The sequence below is a fragment of the Cervus elaphus genome, chromosome 27, assembly GCF_910594005.1.
Source record: "Cervus elaphus chromosome 27, mCerEla1.1, whole genome shotgun sequence".
Lineage (NCBI taxonomy): Eukaryota > Metazoa > Chordata > Mammalia > Artiodactyla > Cervidae > Cervus > Cervus elaphus.
Genome location: NC_057841.1, coordinates 46,410,390 through 46,425,548, shown reverse-complemented (window position 1 = coordinate 46,425,548; position 15,159 = coordinate 46,410,390). Strand labels below are relative to the sequence as shown.

At 39.9% G+C, this 15,159-nt stretch overlaps 2 protein-coding genes across 3 annotated transcripts in view; one reads left to right on the top strand and one right to left on the bottom strand.

The window, feature by feature from the left end:
• Positions 1 to 6,028, bottom strand: part of RNMT (RNA guanine-7 methyltransferase) — a 30,191-nt gene extending 24,163 nt beyond the window's left edge. Inside the window, exon 1 of the mRNA XM_043888913.1 lies at positions 5,898 to 6,028. The gene's annotated coding sequence lies outside the window, so the exon portion shown is untranslated. The remainder of the gene's footprint in view (positions 1 to 5,897) is intronic.
• Positions 1 to 13,992, top strand: FAM210A (family with sequence similarity 210 member A). Of its 2 annotated transcripts, XR_006338126.1 has the most exons (5): positions 1 to 150; positions 5,682 to 6,198; positions 9,761 to 9,872; positions 11,956 to 12,253; positions 13,814 to 13,992. XR_006338126.1 is itself a non-coding variant. In XM_043888918.1 (4 exons), the coding sequence occupies exons 2-4, from the start codon at positions 5,723 to 5,725 to the stop codon at positions 12,187 to 12,189; spliced, it is 822 nt and encodes a 273-aa protein (XP_043744853.1). In that variant the 5' UTR covers positions 1 to 150; positions 5,682 to 5,722; the 3' UTR covers positions 12,190 to 13,992. The 2 variants fall into 2 exon arrangements, 1 of the variants encoding a protein (XP_043744853.1); XM_043888918.1 differs by having other exon boundaries at positions 11,956 to 13,992.
• The last annotated feature ends 1,167 nt before the right edge of the window (positions 13,993 to 15,159 follow it).

Below are 15,159 nucleotides of genomic sequence, written 5' to 3'. Positions count from 1 at the left end.
AGGGACGGCGTGGCGGGCGGGTGGGAGGCTGGTCGCCTGAGCCCACGGCTTCCGGCGGCCAGACCCACGTTCTGCTGGTCGCTCTGAGGAGTGACGCGGAGGGGTCTCCGAGCGGCTCCTCCGGGCTGCACGGCGGCCTCAGGTCCTGAGGTAACAGGGGTCGAGGCCTCTGGGGGCGGGGCGGTCGGCGGGGCCTCTTCAGCGTGATGCGCGGCGCGAGCGCCCCTGGGCGGACAGAGGTCACCCCGCCCTTCGCAGTGGCCCGGTGTCCTGCTAACCCTGTCCGTGGGGCGGTTTTCCAGCCTTTGGTCTGCCCTTCCTTGGATGCCGGCTGGGAGGGGCCGGGAGCCCCCGAGCTCGGACTTGCCTCGGAAGCGCGCGGCGTCCTGCTTCTCGCTACCTCGCGGGTCGCTCCGTTCCGCCGCACTTGGAAGTTCTGGCCAGACCTCCCTCGAGAGGGCCGTGCTCGGTCAGCCTCTGGAGGAGCGGGACAGCCCATACAATTTTTTGAGAAACGCTTCAGTGACAGTATCTGTTGGCTGGACTTTGGTATGGGGTGGCTGGGGAGTCAGCTCTTTTGGTTCATCCTCTCCCCCCAAATTTCCACCGGAGTGTCGCACGTTCCTGCTTTCCAACCCCTACGCTAGGGTCAAAACTGTGCCTGTGAACTAAGATGGTTGACGCGTTGCGCCTCAGCACCTTCCACCGAGATGGTGTAAAGACGTGATCAGAAATATGTCTTCTATTCTTCGTTACCAAACTTGAACCCTTTAAAAGCAGCTGTGGAAATAGGTGTGCTAGCCTGCATACCTGTCAGTAGGCGCAGTTACAGCAGCCGGTAGACTTCGCTTGGGGGAAAGCAAGCAGTGTCTGCAGCATGTACTTTAGAATCCAGTCACTTCTAAATTGTGGGCTTTAACCTTTCTGAGGTTGTTGACTTTATAAACTTTGGCCCAAGAACGAAGCCTGTTTTTAACAAATGAGGATGAGCCATCAATTTCCGATGACTGTACTTGTATTTTTTTTATTATTATATGCAGTGAGCGAAGTTGAAAATTAACTTCAGTTCATTTTTTTTTCGAAGTTGTTTTTATTACTGTAGTGATGCATGCACCTTTTAGATCATTACTGTCCTTATATCACAAGGTTACTTTGAGTATGTTTTTTAATACTCCATGCATAAAAAATACAGTGATCCTTCCAAGAGTTTAAGCATCAAACCTAAAAATTCAACTAAACATCTTGCTTATTTTTCTAAACATAAATTAATGGCCTGCCACCGCTGACATCTGTAAAAAATCACTATGACAAACAAAATGTGTCTTTTGTTGCCTGGAGAACTCCGTGGACAGAGGAGTCTGGCCTACACTCAAAGGAGTCACAAAGAATCCGACATGACTGAGCAAATAACACTTTCACTTTTTCACTTAAACTGTGATTTAAAAAGTACTTGTTACTTTGCACAACACATTGGGGAAATAGGTTTTTCCACATGGCGTATTCTTACTTTGATCCTTATTTTTTTGATCCTTATTTTTATAGTAGATTTTTTGCTCTCCACCTAAAGTTCATTTGCTCTCCACCTAAAGCAAAGGTATAGTGCTGGAGATTGTGCTATCTACATATTCATGCATTTAGAACTGTGTAATTACATATCCATATTTGCGGGTTCTGATGCTAAAGTTTCTTAAGAGAATTGCTACTGTAATTTTACAGAAAATGAGTCTAATTTTGACTTAAGAAATTTTCTCATTAGATTAAAAGCCTCCTAACTATATTATCTAGACTTTACAACACAATCTAGAATTGTTGTGCATAAGATATATAGGGGCCTACCTGGTGGCTCAGACAATAAAGAATCTGCCTGCAGTGCAGGAGACCTGGGTTCAATTCCTGGGTTGGGAAGATCCCCCTGGAGAAGGCAATGGCTCCCACTCCAGTATTCCTGCCTGGAGAATTCCATGGACAGAGGAGCCTGGCAGGCTACAGTTAATGGGGTCGAAGAGTTGGACACAACTGAGCGACTTTAACTTTTCACCGTGAGGTGAAGGGCTCCGGGTGTTTATAGGATAAAGAATAAAGAAGTAGGGCACTCTGAGATGGCAGGGGGAGTGTAGAGAAAGGTGACTGGAAAGTGGTGTAAGGCAGGTTATAGGTGAAATGAATTTAACGATTACCCATTGGTTTCAAGAACAGGAAGAACTCTTGAGGATAGTAGAGATGGAGGGAGTAAATTATTGTTTAGTCACTTAGTCATGTCTGACTCTTTTGTGACCCCATGGATTGCAGCCCACCAGGCTTCTCTATCCATGGGATTTCCCAGGCAAGAATACTGGAATGAGCTGGCATTTCCTACTCCAGGGAAGGAGTAAATGAGCTAGATTAAAAAAAAGTTACCATTGATGTTATTTTTCCCTACTATTGCCTGAGTAATAACTGCTTTTCTGGAAATTGAATTAAAATAGTAATAGCTGATAGTCTAGTAGTACCTTTTAGTACTTTTATATATTTGCATTCATTTTTAACTTGTACATGATCCAGTGGGATAGTTGTTATGATTATTTTGTTTTATATATGAGTGGTAAGTAACTTGCCCAAGGTCATGCAGCTGGGAAGTAGTAGTGGGCTAGGTTTTGGATCCAAGCAGCCTGACTCCAGAGACCATGGTCTGTGCATGCTCAGTCATGTTCCACTCTTTGCGACACTTGGACTGAAACCCACCAGGCTCCTCTGTTCATGGGATTCTCCAGGCAAGAATACTGGAGTGGATTGGATTGCCCTTTCCTTTTCCAGGGGATCTTCCAGACCCAGGGGTGGAACCAGGGTCTCTTGCAACTCCTACCTTGGCAGGCAGATTCTTTTATCACTGAGCCACGTGGAAAGCCCAGAGACTGTACTGTGCTAATAATGAAACAGTGCCTATTTAAGGCCAGACTCAGAACTGGAAGTTACCTGGCACATAGTAGATTTTCAGAAAATGTTTTGATACTTCTTACTGCTTGGGTTATTATGTTCAGAGAGAAAATAGCTGGATAGATGTTGTCTTGCTAGCATGTGAACTCTAGCAAAACAGGGATCATCATTTTGTTCAGTGATTTAACCCAGGTGCCTTGAACAGTGCCTGGCACATAGTGGGATGGCTATGGATGTATGAATCACCTAGAAAGATTTTTCAAAATCTCATTTTTTTTTTGAAAGGACATACAGGATTTATTTCAACCCATTTATAACATTTCTTTATGTGCTGTTTTGATTATTTGGTCCATTCACCCAGACTGGTTTGGAGTTCTCCTGTTTTGTATTAGACTTTTGTCCGCTGACTCTTTGTGAACCCATGGACTGAATTCTCTAGGCCAGAATACTGGAGTGGGTAGCTTTTCCCTTCTCCAGGGGATCTTCCCAACCCGGGGATCGAACCCAGGTCTCCCACATTGCAGGGGGATTCTTTACCACCTGAACCACAAGGGATGCCCACGGGAAGATCCTCTGGAGAAGGAAATGGAAGCCCACTCCAGTACTCTTGCCTGGAAAATCCCATGGACAGAGGAGCTTGGTAGGCTACAGTCCATGGGGTCGCAAAGAGTCAGACACGACTGAGTGGCTTCACTTTCACTTTTTCTGATGAGAGAAAAATGTAGTGGTAACTTGTAAGTTTTCTGGTCAAAGGCAAGCAACAAATTCCGTAGATACCATCCCTTAAAGTGAGAGCACTCAGAGGTGTGTAATTTTAAGGTGTCATTTCTATTGTAGGGTTGAAGATCACATTTTTTTAAACATAAAAATTGTTTTTAAAATGTAGATACAATGTTACAGTTTCCCAGGAATGATACTATTCTTGGGGTAGGAAAAAGAGGTGGTTGTGGAAGGTGTGTTTCTCTAAACAGTTTTGGAAGAACTGTTCATTCCTCCAGTTCACTCAACCAAAGTGTCCCTACTGAAATTTTATTGCCTTTTTTTGAGCACATAAGATATCATTGTTTAAAAGGTTTTTACTATAGTAGAAAGTAAAGATTTGGTTGAGAAATCTATAAGCTTGTATGTGTGATGAGTAGCTTTGTCAACTAGACCTGGCTATGGATGGCTTCCCTGGTGGTTCATTAGTAAAGAATCTGCCTGCCAAGGCAGGTAGACGTGGCTTTGATCCCTGGAGTTTCAGCTTCAGCATCAGTCCTTCTAATGAATATTCAGGACTGATTTCCTTTAGGATTGACTGGTTGGATCTCCTTGCAGTCCAAGGGATTCTAAGAATCTTCTCTAAGACCACAGTTCAAAAGCATAGTTATTTAATCAAACACTAATATAGGTGTTATTTTGATGGTATTTTGAAAATCTGTTAACAACTAATCAACTGTCTTTAAGTAAAGGAGATTACCCTCCATAATGTGGGTGGGCCTCATTCAGTCTAAATTTCAAACTGAGGCATCTCAAGAAGAAAAAATGTCTCAAGACTGTGGCATCAGTTCCTGTCCGAGTTTCCAGCCTGCAAATCTACCTGACACACATCAAATGTGTAGCCCCACAATTGTGTGAGCCAGTTCCTTAACATAAACATGTATCTATTTAAACAACCTTATAATAGATACCCAATAGATAGAAATATCTATCTAGATAGAGATAAGCCAAGAGATAGGTGCATGCCTGTTAAGTCGCTTCAGTCATGTCTCTGTGTGACCCTATGGACTGAAGCCTACCAGGTTTCTCTGTCCGTGGGATTCTCCAGGCAAGAATACTGGACTGGGTTGCCATTTCCTCCTTCAGGGGACCTTCCCAACCCAGGGATCGAACCTACATCTCTATGTCTCCTGCATTGGCAGGCAGGTTCTTTACCACTAGCGCCACCTGGGAAGCCCTATAGAGATAGGTAGATAAACATCTGTGTTTTTTTCCTGTTGCTTCAATATCTCTGGAGAACCCTTCTGATTCAAATTTTGGTACTAAGAGTGGTTCTAAAGGAACAGAATTGTAAGGATGAATTTTCTGAATTGGTAATGGTGTTCATGGAATTGGTGCTCTAATCTGATTAGACTTAAAAGCACTCTTCACTGTTTTCAGTGGTAAAGAGGGCACTGTAGCTTATGATGTGATGTGACAATAGAGATATGCAAGATATCACCACTGGATACCACTACTCAGATATTTAACAAAAGACCAGGTTCTGGATGACCATGTATTTGAAGATTTAAAGCATTTTTGCCAAATAAACAAGTATAATGAGACTGATTGGTTCTTCTGTTTTCAGAGAAGGGGGATGTGGAGAGTGATGAATTCAGGTCTTGAAATTCCCATCTCAAGTCCAGTCTAAGAGATAATTGCACAGAATTATGACCCCAAAACATTACAGCCCAGCTCTTTTACTTCCAGATATTATTGTCCCGTTATATTACACTACTTCTTTGTAGAATGAGAGAAGCCCTACAGATACCCCTTTTGTAGCAATAAAACAGCCCTGAAACCTTACTCTTCATGATGTCTGCTGCAGTGGTTTACTGTATCATATTTAAATGATGTGTTTTAATGAAATTTAAAAATTGTGATATATTAGAACTATATACGTTAAAATTAATTTCTATGGATTTGGTAATAGTGTCTGTCTTTTAACTTCCTAAGAGTTAACAATTTATGTTTAAGTGGATTGGTTTACAATGGAAATCTATGTATAATCTATTTTTTTTTTAATCTAGTGTCTATAGAAGCTGAGGTCCATCAATCTCCATTCTTCAAAATGCAATGGAATGTACCAAAGACTGTATTCCGACTGGCACATAGGACGTGCATGGAACCACATAAAGCCGGTCTTTTGGGACACTGTCAAAACATAAAGGGACCATTACTTTTGTATACCCCGGAATCCAGAGTGGTTGTGGTACAGGGCCCTCAGAAACGGTGGCTGCACTTACCCACTGCCCAGTGTGTTGCAAAAGAAAGGAAGCCATTCATTACTGTTCCATCCCAACCAGGGGTCTTTCACCATAAACAGTGGGAGCAGGATATCTTATCCAAGAGAGTTCTGTCATCCAGTGCCACATCCTCAGGACATCCCTCTGAAAAAAAGGAAGAACCTGATCCGTTACAAGACAGATCTATTAGTCTTTATCAACGATTTAAGAAAACATTTAGACAGTATGGAAAAGTTTTGATTCCAGTGCATCTAGTAACTTCTGCTGTTTGGTTTGGAACATTTTACTATGCAGCCATAAAGTAAGTTTTTGCTTGATTGAGCATGTTTTGTCAGAATGTTAATTATACTAATGAAAACCTTTAAATAGGTTTTTAAATGCTTTAATATCTTCAACTGATAAGGGGATGCTTGTTTTTCATAGCTGTTTTCCACATTTTAATAACAATAGCTAACATTTGCTTACTATGTACAGCAGATATTATACAAAAATTTTTGTAACTGTATCATCTTAATTCTCATAGCAACCATATGAAGTAGGTAATGTAATTATTCCTCTTATTAAGGAGAGAGCAGATTAAACAAGAATAAGTCAAAATACCGTAGTTTTTCCCCAAAGTAATTCAGTCTGATTTCAAATCTTAATCACTGTGCTTGTGACACATCAGCATCTAGGATAGCACAGAAATAAAATAACCGATTCCAGAAATTTGACAGCACCATAAGTTAGCTTTGTACTTAAATAAGATATTGCTAAAAGTGCTAATCACTGTGAAAAGAACTTATTTTGCCACGTGTATGATTTTGGTTGGAAATTAGTAAGATTTTTACGAAGCTTGACTTGTATCTGTCATAGACACAAAAAATGAACAAGTTATAGACTTATACCTTAATGTTACATCTGATGAATGTCAAGGTAAGGTCTTTTGTTCTGATCAGAAGTTGATTTGTTGTGCACTTAAAATATAGAATTTCTAAATATACCTTTCTTGATAAATACCTTTCCTTTCTTTTAAAGTGAGTTGTGATATTCACACTGTTTTAGGAGCAGGAGTTTCACGTACAACCAGATTCCCTATGATTTCCAGTTTGTATCTGCCACCAGCAGAACTGGGTGTGCCAATGTATGCCTGTTCCCTGAGTGCTGTGTGGCTTTTCTTGCTGTGGCCTGGGTGTGACCAAGCGGGCAGGATGCTCATCATCCTGCAGGTGACGAGATGCACAGTGAAGACCATTTTGATGTTTTCGTGAACTCCCCTAGTGGGTTTAGAATTATTCTATACTTTCCAAAAGACTGCTGATTTTTCAGTTTTGGGTTATAGTTAATGTTTGATAGGTATTAAGTATTATAATATAAAGCTCACTTGTTGGAAAGAGCTTATACTTTACTAAATTAAAAGATGATGGAATGGAGACTATTCTTAGGAAACACAAGTCTAGAAATGTTTCTTTGCCAGTGTTCTAAAAAGGATTATTTTTAACCTGTGTGATTGATGCTGTTTTGTTTCTTTTCCTATCTTTCTCTGCATTCTGTTCTTGTTACTCAGTTACTTCCTTCATTATGTATCATTTTCTTTAAGAATTGTTCCTTTCTTTGCAGAGGTTTTGTATGTGCATTTTATGGAGTTACGTTTTTTGTTTATTAATGACATTTTCTGGACATGTGTAATATAGAAATCTTAAGAACTGCTGTTAGTTTTTTAATGGAGCCTAAAATTGTGTACCATTTTACATAAAAATTTCATAGACATTCATTTCTTCTATTTAATGAATGGCTTTCTACATACCAAATTTTCTTTTTGGAGCCATTGAGGATTTTTCTGATTTGGTTTTGTGACTGATAATGAGTTTCTTCCTTGTTTCTTTTGCCTTCCCTAGGTTGTTTTCAGTAAGCATGCAGCCTCCTGACCTGAGGGGGAGAAAGTTCAATTTTTAATTAATTGAATATGAGATTCTTATTTGGACTATTAAGAGTACTTTTTTTCCATTTATTTTTCCTTGCCTTCTGTAACGGAGTTCTGTAACCAAAAAATTAGACCCTCAAATAATCTAGTGTTGTTAATTAATTAGGCTTTAAAGTCCTATGCCTTATCCACCACCACCTACCTTTGGCTTTCTGTCAGCATGGAAATTTGGTTGCCAGACCCAGCTCTATTGCCCAGCCATGACTGCTGGTCCAGTTCTGTTACAGCATCACATAGCTCAGTTATATTAGGTAGGATATGTTGCTTTCCAGAACAGTCCCTAATGTTTTTGTTAGATCCTTAACACTTGAGAAATTAAAAGTCAGTTTGTTCTAAGGGAAGTCATACTTAGAAAATATTAGTGTATGTTGGAATGGCAGTAAATCTTACTATGTAATCTTTGACTGTGAGATGATTTTATTGTAATGTTGGAGTTGTGTTAAATATAAGTTTTCAATTCAATCAACTAGATGCTGGGTTTATCTGATTTGATTATAGCTGGGAAAAGTTCTCTGATCTCCTAGTATTATATAGTGAGATCAGAGAGGGACAACTTCCCAGTTAATCAAATTAATGTTTAATGTTAAAAATAAACTAGGAGATTATAACCACTATAACAATAATGAATCCAGGCTATTCCCTTTCTTTACTATAAAGAGCAAGAGTACTTGTACAGAGGAGTAACCTGTGGACCAGACCTTAACCACAAGTCAGACTCACATCAGTGATGGGACTGACTGATCCTAGGGCTCCTGCTGTGATGCTCTGATGGCACAGAATCAGCTCTGCAGCTTTCTTGTCAGGAAACATTTACTCCAAATCTAATCATGAGGAAACAATCAGGAAAATTCAAGTGGAAGGGGCTGTTGTACCACACAACTGGCCCAGGAGCTTCAAAAGTCTCAGCGTCAAAAAAAGACATCCTGCCTTCCTCCTCAACAGAATATGCTGGGTAGCACTTCTGGTGAAAAACTGGAAAACATGGAGAAGATAGTGACAAGGGACATGGGACAATACAGGGAATTTTAACATTAAATAACGTACTGTTGTATTAACTATATACTATCCTATATGTTAAGTTTCTTGTGATGATTGTGCTTATGAAGGAGAAGCACAGAATGAGAATCTTGTGATTTAGGGGTGAAAGCGAAACTGTTGGGTTGACCGGAAAGTTCATTTGGGTTTTTCTGCAATGTTTTGGAAACATTTGGCCAACCCAGTATGGATAGTGAGGGAGAGAGCAGGAGAGCACAAATATGTCAGCGTGGCAGACTCCACACTCAGGGAAACTAAAAAGCAGTTAGGGTTTACCAGCTAGATGAGAGACTGTATCTGCCTTCTCTGCCTCCCTTCAAAAATTTCTTGCAGTTCATGGCAATTGCTTCTTCAGGTGTCTTTTGAGCCTGATAGCAGAAGCATCTTTTTAGAATCATTGAAGTTTTATCAAATCCATAGAATCATTTATTCTTTGCCTAATAACACAGTAAGTGATGTTATAATATCCCTTGCTTTTATGGTAATAGTATCATCTGACATGTAATTTTAGAGATAAAAATATTAGGTCTTAAAAGTTGGATCATTCTAAGGAACTAAAGATTCCAAAATCAGGTGAATTATTCTGATCCTTTTTCCTCATGTTACCTAGTGCTATTAATGTTGCTCTGATAAATGATTCTACTTTTCTCAGTGTGCTAATGAGGGATGTCCCTGAGCAGAAGCTGTGGGCAGTGGGATGCTGGTCTTCATGCACGTTGTTCCTTAGAGTGAAGTTAGTGTGTGCTTGGTGATGCAGAACTGACTTTTAAACAAAATTTGGTTTTGGTGTTTTCAGGTAATCTTTTGAAAATAATTACCCCCAAAAGTTTATATACATATAAATCACTTTCTGTTTCTTTCTTAGAGGAGTGAATGTCGTTCCTTTTCTAGAACTTATTGGGTTACCTGACAGTATAGTGAACATTCTGAAAAATTCCCAGAGTGGAAATGCACTAACAGCATATGCCCTGTTTAAGGTAGGTACTGCTGTGGGTGGATGGCTCCTCACACTGAACCTCCGTAACACTCCCTGCCTGTTCCCAGGCTTACCTTTATAACCTAGTGTATTTCATCTCTTACATGTCTAATGACTAAAAGTAAAGTATACATTTTTTAAGGGTAAATAAAATGGCTTAAGAAGAAGTGCCCTAAGAATAGGTAGGTTGTTCATAGCCTGCTCTGCTGAGACACATGTGAGACTTCTGAGTTTCTAGCAAGCAGGTCATCTCTGACATTTCTCCTATTGACAGTACATTAATTTTCCTTATTCAGAGATCCATATGCCACCTGACATATTAGTGAAATTTAGCATTTATTTTACTGTTTATAATAGTTCATCTTCCTAAAAAGTAAAATAGTAAAGTTTAAATCAAACTGATTTATGTGATAAACCTTAGACTTAGTTGTTGATGTTACATATATTTCATTTGTTCATTATCTTTACAACTGTTGTCTAGATTCAGACAATGACATCTTTGTAAATAGATAGTTTTTATACTTGTGGTTATTTTGGAAGACTCATTGTAAATTGTGGAGTTTAGCTATATTAATCTAATTTTTCTCAATTGACAAAAAATTATGAGGTTTTTTCAGAGCTTTATTCTAGGAAACCAGGTAGAAAACATTGGGAAACTAGATGTTAATTTATCTTTGTTATAAAAAATACCTAGAATTATGGGTTTATAGTAGTACTTTAATCCTCATTAAAGTCCTCTGAAATACTAGATTTCTTATATGATAATTTTGACTAGAGGCCTAAAGCGTAATTGCTGAGTTTTTCAACATTAAAACTTACTAAATTCGTATGAATTTGCAGTTTGTGTAGTTTAACCTTAATAAATGCAGCTGTCCTGATGGTTTAAACCATTTCCCTAATTACAACTCTTTCTTATCCCATACTCTAGTATCACAGTCTGTTTATTTCTTCTTTTCTGAATGTCTGTTGTTTTTGCTCATGAGTGCCTAGGAATTCAGAGTTCTGTCTTCTTCCTCTGCATTTCCACTGTGCTAGTGCTGTGCTCTGAAGGAACATCAGTGCTCAGTGCCTGTTGGTCTGCTTAGAATTGAAACACGAGGCTGGCACGCAGGTGGGCTGATGTCAGCAATGGCTCTACTCACGTTCCTCTGGGAGGAGGGAGGTGTCAATTGTCTACTTGGGTGTTTCCTGTAACCTGACTTCTCAGGTAGAACATCAGATAGGGAGGTTCCTTGCCTCAGAATGTGATGCAGCCTCTGCTGTTACAGTTCTCCCTTTGAGCCAATTAGTCTACTAGTTAGTTCGGGACTAACTAACCTCTGGTCAGTTGACCTGTACCTGTCTCCTACATGTGTGCCATTTTACCATTTGTTCGCCTCACGAAGTTCCTGGTTGGGATTCCAGACTCAGTGTGGACTGTAATGATAAAGTATCATAAAGCCTGGAAAAGTTAAAGAAAAGAGATTTACAAGTGAAACTAAACCCCGTGAAGAACAAACATTTGGCTCGTGATTGCCCCTCAGTTTGGTATAGTGTGTGCAGGTTGACAGGGTTCCTGAGACTGGAAGTGCATATGCCTTTGTTGTCGGAGGGTCCTGAGCCCTCACTGATTTTCAGGGCTCCTGTCCCCCAGGTTCATTAACATGTGAGTACAAACTTCGGTGCTGCTACTATGTACGTTCTCTGATCCTGGGTCAGTGTCTAGGTGACAAATACTTATGGAATGTTAGGGAAAACCGTATAGCATGTAACTAACTATGTTAGCCTTGTGAAGCAATAAAGTAATTGATAGTTACTACCAAGAGTTTTAATTTCACACTGTTTTTTGCTTATGTGTGCTCAATAGTGTCCAACTCTTTGCGACCCCATGGACTCTGTGGCCCGCCAGGCACCTCTGTCCGTGGGATTGTCTCAGCAAGAATACTGGAGTGGGTTGCCATTTCCTCCTCCAGGGGATCTTCCTGACACAGAGATGTGGAACCTGCGTCACCTGCACTGCAGGCGGAGTCTTTACCACTGAGCCAGCCAGTTTTTGCTTAAGATGGTAGTTATAATCAGTACTAAACTGTCTTGTTTTCCTGCAGATTGCAACGCCTGCGCGGTACACTGTAACCCTGGGGGGGACCTCCTTCACTGTGAAGTATCTGCGTAGCCGGGGCTACATGTCGACGCCACCCCCCGTGAAGGAGTACCTGCAAGACAAGATGGAGGAAACAAAGGAGCTCCTCACAGAGAAGATGGAGGAGACAAAGGACAGACTCACGGAAAAACTGCAAGAAACCAAAGGAAAGGTTTCTCTTAAGAAAAAAGTGGAATAGGGTGCCTTATATACCAGGTTTTAGACAGCTCTTGCACTTGAACCTTTGGAGACTATGGACAAAGGTACATGCTCTTGATTTTTTTTTTTTTTTTTTGTTAGCGGCCTAAATATAGCAGTTCTCTTGAGTTAAAGAACTGAGATAACTTTAAACATTACTAGAAAAATCAGTTTTTTGAAAAGAAAAAATGAACCCAGTATAAGAAGCACTATAAGAATTCATGGCAGTAGCAGCATTAAGCAGTGGTCCGTGTCTTCAGTCATCCTTGCTTTGGACTTAGTTGCAGCTGCTGACTCCTTGAATAGCTGGTGTGGCTGTAAGCAGATTTAACACTGGATCTTCATCTTTATTATTCACTGAGGCTTTAACTGTGTTCAGTTCTCAATATGGAGACAAAGGATTATATCATCAGAACTGCCTGTGACTAAGAGGATATGTAGTCCTTCTGTGAAGACTATATAATGGTTACATACCAGTTAAAATGTAGACTTCAAATGAAGAAAGCTGAATGAAAGTTGAGTCATATATATATATATATATATATATATATATATATATATGTAAATAAGATGTATGGTTACATGTAAATGAAAAATTGACCCTTTAAAAATGACTTTTACCTGAAGCTTGTCATAATCAAATTTTTAAGCAAATCTATGTGGCCATAGCACTTTGTCACCCAGCACATAAAATTCTTGTTATTCCTACATCATGTCCTCTCCAGCTGATCTCTCAGAGGAAAAGAGAAATCATTATACCTGAAGTTTATAGTGGGAATCAAATGCCCACAGCAGTGCCTGGAGCTTGTGTTCTCAGCAGTGCAGTTCTGGGAGTGTGGGACCTTCCTGTCCCTGCCATCTGGTCTCCACCTGCCAGAGTCGGGCTTGATTCCATTATGGAGTATCATTTAAGATTGTAAACGCTGTTTGCTCCTTGCATTGAAACATTCTTACTTGAACATTTTACTTAATTTTTTTTAAATAGCAAAGCTATCATTAAAACCAGCTTCAAATGAAATTCAGTCATGGTCAGATGAGAAAGTTGTCACATCTAAGTGAGTGTGATTCCTTTTGCCCTGACTGCCTTTACTCCAGTTCTAACCTTAGAATTGAAAGTGGGAACGGCCTCTTTTGTAGCTTGTCTGTTGTGAGTGATCTGATTCAGTAAGAGGATGCCAGAGGGACTGCCAGAAATAGTCCCACAGGCATCACCGTCACTTTGTGTGCCAAAGTGGCCAAATTTAGAGAATATTTTGAAGGGAAAAAAAATGTTTACATTTGATATGTCTCACATTTGATATGTCTCTTGTGTTGGATATGCTGTGGTGACTCTCTTCTCGGTCGGGGAGGGCAGAGTATGAAGGGGCAGAACTCACTCTGCCACACGCAGGGTTCATCAGGCAGGATGATTTATCTGCTAATGCAGATCAAACGTGTGATTCAAAATTCATAGCCTTTTTTCAAATCCAGAAACAGTGAACCTGTTTTAACTTACTAAATAATTCATATCTTAAATGCTGAGATAGATATTAACAAATTTCTTGTTTATTTTTAGTCACTGAGACTCCCTGGTTTAAAAATCATGTGTTAAATGAAACTTTCTTTTTACTTTTCACGCTGCATAGGGCATGTTTTCCAATGAGGATAAATCGTGGGTCTAAGAAGCTGCGTTTCCACCTTTGGTTCAGTCCATTGGAGATCTGCTGCCATCCAGTTTCATAACTCTGTTGTGTTTGTTCAATTACAGAAAGTGAGATGCTGGGGAGTGCTTTGAAATTCTCTAGTAAAATGTTCTCTGAAGGTATAAGAAGTTCTTTTATCATATTTGGTATCAGGATTACTTGATCTTTTCAAACACTTCTGCTCTTATCTTGCCAACCTAGTCCTTAAGGGAAGCTACAGAGAGCCGAAAGGGGGACCCCTGGAGTGTCTATATGGAGTGTTTGTAGCAGGCCAGTAGCACATAGTGGGCACTGAGTTAAATTATCCAGAATGTGTATGTGGGGTAAGTATCACGACCCATTTCATTTACAGTAAGCCTTAAACTTGCTGTGTCTGGTGTGTGCATCTGTTTTTAAGTAGGATTGCTGACAAGGTAAAGAAGGAGTCATGGCTGAGACTTAACATCTACAAAATGGAAAAAAGTGCTCAACAAATTAACAATTGAAACAAAAAACAGATTAGGTTAAAAAAAAGAGACCATTCAAGAAAAATAGTGAAACCAACCTTTTAAAGTATCAAAACAATTTTATTTTTTTTAACTGAATCAACATTTTGCATATAGTGGGGTGCTGTTTGCAGCTTCCAACAAAGGGAAGAGTACATGTATTAAGGTCACCTTCCTGCCACTAGTGAAAATAATAAGACTATGCCTTCAAATATAGTCTTTAGTTTGTTTTAGAATCTACCTTCTGTTTATTTACGGACGGAAGATGTTACTCTAGTCCTTTATGCTCCAGTAAGATATGAAGCTATTAGCTGTCTTATTTCAGTAATGTTAGGAGGTAATTCCAGGAATTTTACAAAGATCTTAACAGTTTGGGTAGAAGAGGTATATAAAGAAAAGAGACAAGTTGTATATTAGATACATCTAGCTCTTTCAAAGCAAAATGTCAAAACACTATAATGAAAGATCTTTAATGATGATGTTTTAAGTAACAGGTTTGTTATAAACTGTTATGTGCAAGTGTCATTATGGAGAGTCAGAGAGTGCCTGTTCCAAGGCCACCGTGAGTGGATCGCTGAAGGTTCTGGAGGTTTCTCAAGCACACCTTTTTTTTTTTTTTTTTTTTTAAAGATGTCTCCCGAAGGTGCAGTGAGAGGGCTGCCTGAGTTGCCAGTCCATTTGCTTAGCAGTTGGCAGCTCTGCTGTTTCACAAACGATCCAATGAACAGAAGTCGGTCCAAGAAAGCCAGGGACTGGGGGGTGGGGGTGGGTCTGGGGTCCAGTACAGCCCCCAAAGTGCAGTGG

What these genes read in the sequence shown, in the direction of transcription:
- FAM210A (XM_043888918.1), top strand. Translation starts at nt 5,723, where the DNA reads ATGCAATGGAATGTACCAAAGACTGTATTCCGACTGGCACATAGGACG. An exon ending in TTTTACTATGCAGCCATAAA is followed by an intron (nt 6,199 to 9,760) that starts GTAAGTTTTTGC and finishes TTTCTTTCTTAG; the next exon opens with AGGAGTGAATGTCGTTCCTT. An exon ending in CAGCATATGCCCTGTTTAAG is followed by an intron (nt 9,873 to 11,955) that starts GTAGGTACTGCT and finishes GTTTTCCTGCAG; the next exon opens with ATTGCAACGCCTGCGCGGTA.